Consider the following 13125-nt stretch of genomic DNA (forward strand, 5'->3'; position numbering starts at 1 on the left):
AGAACTAAGTTGCACAATTACGGGCCTGATGCAGTTTACTCATGAAACAGACCAGCTCTGCATTAGCAAAACTCCGTTTGCGTTAGCAGAGAGCTCGCTGCTGCGAGCACGGCGTTGCGCAACACATGCAACCAAGCTCATTCCTGTGCCTGCACGTTCATGTGCCGCTTGCGGAACGACTATGTCATTTTTCTATTGCATATTTTCAGGTGTGCACCATCGGGTTTCCAGAATCTCTTCGAAGATTTCCCCCTCCTCCCCCATCGGTTTGCCGCGCCATCACGCACAGTCGCCTCANCGCCCCCACCACGCACAAAATGGCGCCCGAAGTGGCGCAGTTGGAAAAGCGGCGCGGCGCCCCTCCCCCCGCGCCACACAAAATGGCCGCCAGGAGCCGCGGAGAATGAAAGAGCTTCTCCCTCCCCATCGCGCCCTTAGCGGGCACCAGCGCGAAACCGATCGTTTTCTCTTTTATAAGCTTTTTTTACACCACCCCCCCTCCATTTCCACCCCCCGCCTCGGTCATCCACAGCTTCCTCCCCCCCCGCCGCGCTGGCTGCTGCATTCGGGCGCCCCGCTTTGTTCGCCGCCACGGGCGCCCTCCGCGGCTGCACCACGCCGCTCCTTTTCCGCTAAGGGAAAGCGCCGATTATTAGTAAAATTAAAAAAAGAATCAGGCTGCAAAAACGCACAACGTGAGCGCATCCAAAAAAWAATAATAATAATAAAACACTGCCGGGACCCGCTGCGCTGCAGCACCCGCCACCCGGCTCGCACAGCGGGGGAAGAGCATCAAGCTGCAGAATCCCCCCCCCGCGGCCAAAAAAAAAGCCGCTTAACATCCGCTTCAGGAAATATATAAGATTATAGAGGTAGCGGCGCTGCGAGCCCCGCCGGCCGCCCGGAAGGGCCCCCCCTCCGCCCGCCCCGCCGGCGCCCCCCTCACCGTTGGAGGCCATGGCGGTGCCGCGCTGCTCCGGCGCCTTCCCCTCCACGTGGCGCGCGCACCGTGCCCCGCACTGCGCCCCCGCCCGCCCGCCGCCCCTTTATGGGCGCCGCCGGGCCGTACCACCGCGCCGCGCGGAGGCGGGGGGGAGGCTCCCTCCTCCCGCCCCCCCTCCCTCCCTCGGCGCGTGGTACGGCCCGACTCCCCCCCTCTCCCCCGCCCACACCGGGGGGGGTGTGGAACGCGCCGAGGGGAGGGGAGGGGCGGGGCCGGGGAGGTGGGCGGAACCACCGCGCCGCGCGGGGGGTTGGGTCGCCCCGCCTCCCGCCCCCCTCCTCGGAGCGTGGTACGGCCCGACTCCCCCCACGGCGCGCGGGGAGATGGAAGGCGCCGAGGGGGCGGGGCCGGGGAGGCGGGCGGAACCATCGCGGCGGCGGGGGGGGGAGGGCCCGCCTGCCCCTGCACCATTGTGGGGACCCTATAGGGAGCCTATAGGGGTCCCCGGTTACTCCTTCGTCCTCCAGGAACCGCCCCCCAGCTCCATGAAGACCCCATAGGGGCCACCACCCTATAGGGACCCCTACCAGCCCTCAACACTCTCATAGGGATGTACCTCCACCCCATGGAGACCCTATAGGAAGCCCCAGGCCTATAGGACCCCGCCGGCCTATAGGGACCTCCAAGCACGGCCTCCCTGTTGGGGACTCATCAGGGTCTCCTACAGGGCTGAGCCCCCAACCAGAAGTCTCCAGGGGCTCCTATAAGGTCGATCCCATTGGGGAGTCTCCAAGGGCTCCTATAGGGTTCAGCTCCTCCTCATTAGGGAGTCTCTAGGGGCTTCTATAGGGTTGATCCCCATTGGGGAGTCTCCAGGGGCTCCTATAGGGCTCAGCTCCCCCCCCTTGGGGAGTCTCCAGGGGCTTCTATAGGTTTGATCCCCATTGGGGAGTCGCCAAGGGCTCCTATAGGGTTCAGCTCTTCCCCATTAAGGAGTCTCCAAGAGCTCCTATAGGGTTGACCACCATTGGGGAGTCTCCAGGGGCTCCTATAAGGCTCAGCTACCCCCACTGGGGAGTCTCCAGCAACTCCTATAGGGTTCAGCTCCCCACCATTAGGGAGTTTCTAGGGGCTCCTATAGGGTTGATCCCCCTCAGGGAGTCTCCAAGGGCTCCTATAGGGTGGATCCCATTGGGGAGTCTCCAGGGCCTCCTGTAGGGCTCAGCTTCCCCCCCCCTTGGGGAGTCCCCAGGGGCTCCTATAGGGTCGATCCCCCTTGGGGAGTCCCCAGGGGCTCCTATAGGGTCGATCCCCCTCGGGGAGTCTCCAGGGGCTCCTACAGGTTTGATCCCCATTGGGGAGTCTCCAAGGGCTCCTATAGGGTTCAGCTCCTCCCCATTAGAGAGTCTCCAGGGGCTTCTATAGGCTCCCTCCCCATTGGGGAGTCTCTAGGGTCTCCTATAGGGTCGATCCCCCCTCAGGGAGTCCCCAGGGGCTCCTATAGGGTTCAGTTCCTCCCCATTAGGGAGTCTCCAAGGGCTCCTATAGGGTCGATCCCCATTAGGGAGTCTCCAGGGGCTCCTATAGGGTGGATCCCATTAGGGAGTCTCCAGGGTCTCCTATAGGGTCGATCCCCCTCGGGGATCCCCGCTCCAGGGCCGAGTTACCTTCGCGGCGGCGCGTGGCACCTGCGGAGGCGGCGGCGCCTCCCCGCCGCAGCGGCGCTGCGGGGCTCCGGTGCGTCCCGCGGCGAGTCCCGGCAGCGGGGCCCGGCCTCGGGCTGGAGGGGCCGCAGCCGCGGAGCCCGAGGGGAGCGGCCGCAGCGCGCGTTCGCGTTACCTGTGGAAGGAGCAGCGCTCGCCTCAGGCGGCGTTGAGAGATTCGGGTTGCTGTTTTTTTGCACACGTTTTAGGGTGGTTGGTTGAAGCAGCGCTGCGCATAAAACACAAAGTGTGTCTTCAAAATCTGTAAGCACAGATGTGTATCTTAAACGCATAAAAACCAGTTAACGTTTGTGGAAGAGTGACCTTCTCCTGAAGGGAAGGCGCACTGTGAGGTGCTCTGCTACCGTATGTTTCCTGTGTGCCAATAAACTAAATATATTTGCTGCTATGCGGCTTACACGCTTTTTGTACTGGTTTCTGTGAGATCTCACTGTACGCAGTGCAGGAAACTGCTTGTAGGGGCTGTATCAATGCAGTCGGGACTGCTGCTGCTGTGACTTCGGTGGCTGCGTGCAGCAGGAAACCTAGCTGATGTAGAAAAATACAGTTAAAAATTAATAATTTCTGTAATCAAGTAAATATCAAAATAATCTTTTCATTTATATTCTACAGGCAGTACACTGGCATCTCATAACTTTACTGTCAATATGTCAGAGAGATTTAAATATGTCTAAAAGGTTTAGGCTAACATCAGTCATCCTTAAAAAAAAAAAAGACAACAAAAAACAAACACTACTGTGAGTACAGAGTGTTCTAAAGTTCATGTTTATGTGAAGGTGATTACAGTTCTTCCTGACGTGGCATCTTTGCCTTTATGGCGGAAGAATGCCCAGATTTTGAATTAATTGGTGTTTTAGAGATCTCAGCAAAGGTACAGCTGGCATTTCATGAAGTTATTTCCATGATGTTTGACAGTTAATCCAGCTCCTCTCTGAAGTTTTCTCCCCTATGTAATTAGTTAGGGCTAAATATTTTGTGGTGTGACTTGTGTTTAAAATTTGACCATGGCGGTGCTAATCACAGCAGTTATTAATGAAATAAAAACATATGGAAGCTGAGAATTCTTAGTACCTTATTGGAAGTGTACAACACCTTTCAACAATTGAGTTATATTTGGGAAAGTGTAGGAAATTGGACTTGATATATGTGAACTTTTAGGACCAGTCGTACAGTAGCAAGAAAATCCCATTAATATTTAACAATTTTAATTTGTGGGATTCTGTTGAATGAGTTAATTAAAAAACCTTCAAAATTCTATTGAATGAGTTAGCAAGAAAAGTATTCAGCCAAATTCAGTGTTTCTGTGCTTAAAAATAGGTGATAAATTGGAGCCCTTGTTTGTCAGCCTGAAAATCAACACAGATAATTGATGAAATTATTATGGATTAATATGATGTTGGATAGGGACTATACTTTGTTTTTAAGCCAGTAATTAGATTATTGAATAAATAATTATTGGGAGGTAGGGAGGAAATGACTTTATTGTAGACCATTTCTTTCTTGAGTTCTTTTTGGTGTTTCCCTCCTGTAACTTCTTTCTTTTGTATGTTTTTTTTTCTTTAATATTCTAATTTTTTACCTCTTTCACTGATACATATAGAAGCCATAACATCCATTTCAGTCTTTAGGCATGCAAACATTTAAAAGAAAAAAAACCCTAGCTATCAAGACTTTTCCTCAGAACAAGAACAACTTCATGTGCGTAACTTGTATCTTGGACCTTTTAGATGGATACTTATGGGATCAAAACTAGAAAGCCTTACTAATATTGTATGAAATGCCATTTATTAAATGTTAACTTTAAATATTTTCAAAATTTTCTAAATATAGTACACAGTATATTTCCAATGACATAATTATATATATATGTGTGTACACACACACACACACACACGCACTCTCTGCAGTATATTTATAACTGAAATGTTGATGATTGAACAAATACATTTGAGTTGTTGTCATAACAAAAAGCCAAAATGCATTCGTGAACAGTCTCTTTCTTTCTTTGTAAAGGTTCCTTCATATTGGAATCAGTTGATACCTAAAATATATTTCTGATACTTAATGAAGAGATAGTGAATAGACATAATTAGCACTTACAGTTTGAGCTGTGAAGACATTCCAGCTCTAAGGGATTATGCATCTTTGATTTGAAGGAGCTCTAACTCGAGTGTTGTGTATTGTAGTTGAGTTAAAAGGAGTGGGAGATGCACCACCAGCACTATTATCCTTCCCAGAGGTAACCAGAAAGACTTAACATGAAAAGTGCTAACAAATTGAAGTGTATTGAAATTAGTTTACCTTAGGAATTTTTAACCCAGTAAGATACTTTGACATCACAAAACTTCAGAAGTTGAGAAAGAGCAACTCATATGGTCGAGGTTTTAGTTTTTTAGGTGTAGTAGACTATGCAACTCTATTATAAGTTATTTTTGTGACATTTCTTGTGATTTTGTTTTTCCTGTCTTTACTTTCAAATTCACCAGAAATGTGCTGAAACAGACACTATCAAAGGAGGATAAAATATAAGGTAAGTCCTGTATCTTAAAACTATCAAAACTTTTTAATATAGTCTTTTAATGAATAAAATTCTACTGTGAAGCCTCTTTTTTTAATGAGCAATGCTGGTTTTATGAAGTTGTTAAAATGGAAGGTTTTCCAAAAGATGTGTTCTAATGCAAACAGGAATGTGGGGATATGTATTGCCCATGTTATATATGCTAAGAGCAGGTTACTCTGCTGTTTCTGCTTGCTATTTGGTAGGAATCTTTTTTTAATCATCTTTCAGAATTTTGACACAAATGTCCTTATGTTGATTAAATCTTACTTTCTCTTTTTTAAAGGAGTGTCGTACTTGCTAGCCTTCACCGATTTTGTTAGACTTTTTTAAAAAGTTAGTAGTTTTGATATCAGTAGCTAAAACTGAGGCCTGTATAGCTTTTATTATTATTATTTTTTAGCAATTATTTTGTAATGAGTCAGGCTAGTACCAGCATAGCCCCAGAGCACTTTACAGCATACTGATGCATTTTGATTAAATAATCCAGTTATACTTGAGGAGAGGTAACTTCTTTCTCAAAGGGAGTGACTAAGAATGGGTAATGGCTGTTGACTGATGGAATTTAATTCAACAAATCTTAGGAAGATTAGATACTTGAGTAGCTTAGTAAAATAAGGAGCTGAGGTTATATCAGCTAAAATGTTCTCAGCTTTAGAACTGTGTGACTCTGATGTTGAACTGGTATGGAAATAGTGAAAATTCTGACACCCCCCCCCCCAAAAAAAAAAAAGTTTTGGGGGGAGGGGGGGGAAGGGGGAGTTGGTGGTGGGTATCGTTTTGTTTTTTTTTTGTTTTGCTTTTGCAGTAACCCAAAAAGAGCACTGAATTTAAAGCTGGCTTGATTATTTCTACTGAGGCCCCTGTAGCATGAAACAGAGCATAGGTTCCGCCTCTACTGGAAAAAGCCAGGCACAACTTATATGGCTAAGAGCTGCTCAAGAAAGTGGAAGAACAGCAAGAAGTACAAAACCTTCCAGATGCACGCAGAAGGTGCTATTAATCTGAAATGTTGGTGGGTTCCAGTAAATCTACTTACAGCCTAAACCAGACCAGAATCTACCACTGGAATAGCTCAAGTCCTAGAGGTGAGATACAGTGAAGAGAAACATAAGTACAGGAAAAGCTTAGGAAGCAAAGACAACTTCAATTTTTTATGAAGAATTTTTAAGCGTGGCTCTTGCAGTGTGGTGTTCAGTCTTCATACAAACGTACTCGTCATATGTATAACCAAGTACCTAGTATATGTATAACCAAGTACCAATTAATCTAGTAATTTTTACGCTATTTGACTAGCTTCAGTCAAATTTCAGAGAGAAATATCTCAAACGTAATTAACTTCCTAACAGTTTTCACAAGGTTGAAATTTAGTAGAGAAAATCCCTATCAGGGTCTTGTCAGGGAAAGGCAGATAGAAGTCAGCTGTCACTTGCTCTGTTTACCAGCAGCTGGCTGGCTGGCCAAAACGCTTTTCCTGTGAACTGGCCATAGCGCATGTTGCTTCTTGTGTGGTGAAGATGGCAAATGAGACACAGCTGAGAAATTAGAGTTACAGTGGGAATGTATAAACATTCAGAGGACAAAGAACATGAACCTATAGGAAGCTAAACTTTATTATGTCCATTGTCCTTGGAACAAATTTGTTCAGTGTTCTATAAATCATCCATCTTAAGAGTTCAAAAAAAGCCCTGACAAAATTATTTATTACTGTACTTAAACAGTAATAAGATTTTTCTAGTAAGACTTCTGTATCCTGGGTAGGTAAATATCAGTGAAAAGAGAATCTATTAAATAGTTACCAGAGATGGATGAGATTAGAATCTGCATAAACTGGAGGAGGAAACGAGATGAAATCATTCAACTGTATGTACTTGGAAGAAAAAAAATTGTGGAAGATTGAACTGTTATCATATCATTAGTTCTCAGAGAAAGACCAATCCTATTTGATGCTAAAGACTCATCTCTGATTAAAATCATTAGGAAATGAGGAACCAGCAACTAATACAATTTAATTGAAAATAGCATTTCAGTTGCTATCGTATCAGTATTCCAAAACACTTTTAAACACTTAAATTTAAGAGTGTATTATAAAAGGCAAATGTAGCATTAAAAATGAATAAATGATGTTCTTTAGGAACAGGAAGGTACCAAAATGAAAATGTAATCATGCTTCTAGAATATTTAAGTAGAATACACTGGCTAAATTGGTAACTTACTACCTCTTTCTAATCACGATATAGTAATTTGCTTACTATAGATGAATAAGAAAAATCTACCCAATTCTGTATTCATACCAGTTCTTGTTCTGTGTTCATTAATAGTAATGCATACTAGATGAATTATTCAACTCTCATATGATGACCAAAGCATAGTTTTAGGTGATATGTAGGCACAGTCTGTTACACCATTCTTTTGAAAGTAATGGGAATTGTGCTCATGTATCATTGAACTGTTGTCTACCACCATAGTCTTTTGGTCTCTGCTCCATGCAGTGAGACCAGCATAGTGGTTAAGGGAGCTGATCTGGCAGAAGATTAAACCCTGTTTCTAAAAAATTAAAGTTTTTGCAAGTCTAGATGTCTGAACTGATTGTGCAATTTGAGTGCCAGTGCCATCCATAAAAAGTAGAGACAGAATGGTGGCTAAGGGTATTAAGGAAGGTGGGAAAGTAGCAGCTTCAACTTCAATCAGTTCAGACTGTTGTAAAACAGCCCCCTGAACTGTACTGTTAGGCAAAAAATTAGTAACTGCAAACACTTAAAGATGGGGGGTGAGGCTTCTTTTAACCTGAAGATAAGGTGTGGTTTTGGGTTGCATTCAGGCTACTTGACAAATAGCAGGTTTGATTAGATTTGGCAAAGCTGGTTCTGTTCCTATCTTGGTTTCATAAATCTGAAACCTTTGTTTCTTGCTGTGAATATATCTGCTGCTTCTTTAGCAGCATGTCTAAGAAACAGATCAACAACTGAAATTAAGCCTATTTGCACTTGGCAACCATGAAGGTTTCATGTTTGCATCTTTAAATGAAATTATTCCATGCTATGTTGAGCACAGTGAATGAGTCTTCCTGGCATTGTTTCTTAAGCTTTTTTCATCTTCTGAAGTCCAAGAGCCTAAAGAAAAACAGAAAATTATTTCATTTTCATTATGGAATAAAACTTTAAAAAACGTTTTTTCTGTGGTAAAGATTGACAGCTGCTGTAAAACTACTCTTCAGTGCTGCTGAGGCTCTGTCTAAACCACCACCACAAAAATCTTCCATATCCTGAATCTCCAAAGCAAATGCACATTACAGAATTTATTAAATAGTGTTCAGATTACTCTTATTGAAGCCAGATGTTAATGTAACAGTTATGCACTTGTGCAATAAACTGAATCTGTGATCATTGACTCACTAGACAGCATTTTAAGATTTCGTATTTTGGTACTTGGCTAACACCATTAATTAAATGTTTGAAAATTGGCTTAAATCTGGGTGTGATGCCAAAAGCAACAAAGTGAGAGAGAAGTCGTAGTTAAGTTCCTTTTTGATCTTCACACCGAATTGTGAAAAACAAATAAACCAAACACTTTTAAAAAATGACAAAAACTATTTTTCTACCCCATCGGACTGTGAATTTACAAGATAATTAGTCCTCATTAATATTCCTGAAAAGGTGGGATTTTTATTTCTAGATTTTGTTTCTAGTGTTAGAAGCCTGCTGGAAGGTTAGAAACAGATGCTGAGGAATTGGTTAAAAATTATACTAACATTAACATTAGTTTGCCAGGCATTCTTTAGCATAAATGTAGCTCATAAAAATTCAGAAATAGAAAAACTTGTTAAAACAGAGTTCAGGTTGCTAGTGTATTCCAGTAAAGTCCAGTTAATACCCATAAATGGTTGTAATAGGTTATGAAGTGGCAAGTTTCTCAATATTTTCTATGCATAAAAAATTATAGAGGCATAGAATTCTAGCTACTTAGATTCTGTCTAGTTACATTGCCAGCACAATCCTTAATTTTGTTTCCTTTTTTGAAAAAGAAAATGTATTGTTTGTTAAAGTCACAATTCAGCAAAGCTTTAAACATTTACTTATGACACTAAATTCATTATGCAAAGTTGAATGCATGCTTAAAGCTTTTCAGGATTTAGGAGCAAATGTTAGTAAAGCTTTAGGAAATACAAGCAAAGAAAAGTATAAAAGTCCTTGTGGTGGATGTTTTCCTTCTTGCATCAGGGTATCACAGATGCAGTCAATTTCATGTATAGCTACTCTGTATGTTAGATTTGGTATTTGGTGTTACTTGTCTGCTTTCTCTTGTTCAGATATCTTCAGAATGTAAATAGTGAATTAAGATCTTAGCAAATGTTTATACTTAAATGTTATCTACAAAACATGTGATGTCACTGTTAATCACATTTTGCTTTTGAAAGCTTCTGCGTAAGTTGTATGCATTATCAGTATTTTTGTATATTGTCAGTTATCCATCTTTCTTGGCAGATTTGATTTTTGGATCATTAGGTGTGAAAGCAAAGTAGTCTGTCTGTGCTTTCTTTGATGGTAATCAAGTGGAAGAGAGATTCAGAATGTGTACATTTTGAAGATGGAGTTTGCTAAATATGCTAAGATTACCTTACAGAAAGAAATGGGATCTTTATGTTCATTATAGTTGTCTTGAATTGTACCATTTGTGTATTATTTTAGAAGATTTTTGAATGGGCTAATAAGTCTCTTTTTAACTTTTTGTAGCATTTGGTTATTTATTATGATATATTACTTGGTGATAGATACTTTCAATGGTAATTTTTTAGGGTTTCATCTTTGATACCATCTTAGAAACACATCCATAGAAAATACAACTCAAACAGATAACTAAAAGAAATGCACTAATGTTTTACTACTACTTTTTTAATGTGTAAGCTGTACTCGTTGATACTTACAGGATTTTGTTAAAGATTTGTGTGCTGTGTGAATTATGAAACAAATTTTAAAATCTTTTTGACAGCTCTTGACACCATTTAGTAGTGAAGTGTCAGTTTTTCTGTTAATTCAAAGCAGTAAAATAATTTTTTTGGAGAGGAATGTGCTCGTTCACACACTTTCTGAATTATATTTGTGCTATGTTTCGTAGCTTCCAATCTAGCTAGAGAATGAAATATATTTATTTAACTGTTAATAAGACAGTTCTGAAAATGATAAACTCAGACTTTCATTGTCTTAATATCATGGTGCAGCAGCACAGTCATGAAAACTAATGCAAAATTTACAGTAAAGCACTGTCTTTGAAGTTTATCTTCACTATTAAAATTTTTTTTAGTAAAATTGCAGAATTTAATGCTTGCACCCTACTTTTAGGGCATAGATGAACTTATACTCATGAATGAATTCTTGAGAACCCTGAAGTAAGTGAGCATACAGCCTACCTAATCAATTAAGAATTCCAAAACTTAACTGTTTGCAAGTAGTTAAAGTGCTAATAATATTTGCTATCACTGAATACTAAGGAGTTGCTCCAAAAGCAAAGTTGATCAGGTAACAGGTTATTTATTTGGAACTGCTGTTATTTCTTTTAAAAGTTCCAACTTTTCTATAGTTTAGCTTATATAGTTTAAATAAATATTGAGCAGGATCATGACAGACCCATCGTACAACCATGTGAAGCTATAGGAATAATTTTCTGATTAATATGCTATATGCTCTAATTTCATCTGGTATTTCTGTACAGAAGAAGGGTTTTAATATCCTGTTTATGGGAGTGTTTTCACTTTTTTATTTCTAGTAAATATTTAGTTCAAGAGAAGTTACCACTCTTTATACAGAGTCTTTGTTATTTCTGAATTTGTATGGGTTATTTACAGTAATGTTTCTTTATATTTATGTCAAATAATTTAGCAGCACTTAAATTTTTTCACTTGATGTGAGCTAGAAGCATTCTTGAGCCAATGCTATCCATTTCTGAAAAACGTAAACCATCTTTATGGCCATGAGAAGTATAAAACTTCCAATGTGAATCAAGCTTTAAATAATTCACTCTAACTCTGTAGACTGTTTCAACCAACTTTCTCTGCTTCTATGAATAACATCAGTATAATTGGTGATTTCTCCTGGAATCAGATCAGCATGGTCAGGCAAACTATTCTGGCTGCGGTAGATCCAGATTAAGTTAATGACTCCCTACTTCCTCTGCCAGAAGTTCGGCCCTTCCCCTGTTCTGCAAGTTTAACCATTTGACTGCTCTCTTAACAAATTCTGTAAATAAGCCTAGTTTTAAAAATTCATTGCACAGAACTGGAAGAAACAAAAGGTGGAATCTCTGGGAAAGGGAGAAATGCAGCTGATAAACTACTTCAGAGAAAGGTGAACTACTGACTGTCCTGAGAAAGTTTTGAGCAGGAGTGAAGGTGGGCAATAAGGAGGGAAACTAAAAATCTGAGATGGAGGATGGATAAAGCACTAGAAAATACTCAAGTATCATTCCCTTTCTGCAGACTAAAACAGATTGATCAGTTGTCAGGAGGCTCTTGAACTTAGATGCAGTTCTAAGATTACCATCTCTTAAAGTTTTGGGGCAGTATTGGGGCCGGAAGGTAGTCTAAACAACAGAATTCCATAGTAGTAAATAGTAGTAAGTAGAAGCAGTTGGGAGACTCAGCATCCATCTTCCTCAACATCCAGATGATGTCCCAGAACATTAGGAACATCTCTTTGATCTGGCTGTGAGTATTTAGCATCTGGTAGACTTTCAAAACCTCAGGCCCAGCCTTATGCTGTGTGACTATGAAACATGGTCAAGAGAAGAAAAGGTATGTATGTATGGTATACAGAACACTTCGGAAGGGTAAAGTGGAAGCTGGGATGGCTATGATATGAGAAGTGATTTAGTTATGTATGGAGGATAGGAAAATAGAGAATGCAGGTAAAGGAATTCAGAAGGAAGACGGTGTACAGAAATGTGGGGGAGTGATGAGCTATGATCTCTTGTAAAAGAGGAAATAATGAAGTAGAGCCAAGAGAAAGAGAAACCTGGGCTATAGTAATTATATCTGGCCAGATAGTAATTAATGAATATCTTGTTTTGATTACATTACCAGTAGTTTTCCAACAGAGTCTCTAACAAAACTTTGTAGTATGTTTTTTTGCAATTTTTTTTAATGCAGTTCAAAAAATATGGCTTTGAGGAAAGACTGGCATGACAGTTTTTTTCAGCCTTTTTTGACTGATTTATTCATTATCTAATGCCATGTGTTTCAACATTAGTAAATGGATTTATCCAAAGTATTTTGAAACACTTAAGCTGATAAATTGTGTTTGATGACTGTAAAATGATGGAAATGTACTCTGTATCACAGGGAATGCTAAACCAAGTATGTTTTTATATTATGCTGTTGAATACTAAAAATATCTAGTATACAAATAAAATTAAAATTACCATGTAGCAGAGACATTATGGCTTAGAGTTTTTTCAGGCTCATGAGTTTGTAAATTGACTATTACTCTAGTTTTGATGAGTTTGTGAAAAGAAATGTGCAGTAAGAGCTTTTCCATTAGCGTTATGCAGAAGGATATTGGGGAAATACATTAACTGATTTCAGTGCATGTTTTAAGGGGTTTTGACTTACTGAAGATCATGGAGTTTGCTTCAAGTTTGAAGTAGTTTTGGAGAGAGAGAATTATTCAGCCACATAACTTTCTCCAAGGTGATGAAAAATGTTGTGATACACATTCGCTTTTGCTGCAGCTTCTCAGTTCTCCCAGTCAGACTTTTCTGCCTGCTTAGATTTGTTCTCCTAAACAAATTCATTTCAGGTTAGCCAAATTAGCAAAGGTACTCTGAACTGGTTAAGCTGATTTAGCTCTGATTAGCTCCATGGTTTAGGAGCACCCATACAAACAGCTGAGCCAGCAGGTTGGACAGGG

At 41.1% G+C, this 13125-nt stretch overlaps 1 protein-coding gene across 13 annotated transcripts in view; it reads left to right on the top strand.

Moving 5' to 3' along the window:
• The window catches only part of MRTFB (myocardin related transcription factor B), a 126183-nt gene that overhangs the window by 17175 nt on the left and 95883 nt on the right, over window positions 1–13125 (top strand). For 2 of the 13 annotated variants that reach the window (XM_026061844.1, XM_026061851.1), the window contains exons 1-2: window positions 5133–5197; window positions 6033–6312. The exons of 4 other annotated variants lie outside the window; for them this stretch is intronic. In XM_026061844.1, the coding sequence (XP_025917629.1) occupies window positions 6234–6312 (79 nt within the window). In that variant the 5' untranslated portion in view covers window positions 5133–5197; window positions 6033–6233. Of the gene's footprint in view, window positions 1–5132; window positions 5198–6032; window positions 6313–13125 lie in introns of those variants that run through there. 7 more of the 13 variants (XM_026061845.1, XM_026061853.1, XM_026061846.1 and 4 more) reach the window with 5 other exon arrangements.

Source organism: Apteryx rowi, unplaced genomic scaffold (assembly GCF_003343035.1).
Source record: "Apteryx rowi isolate R43461 unplaced genomic scaffold, aptRow1 scaffold_186, whole genome shotgun sequence".
NCBI classification, from domain to species: domain Eukaryota; kingdom Metazoa; phylum Chordata; class Aves; order Apterygiformes; family Apterygidae; genus Apteryx; species Apteryx rowi.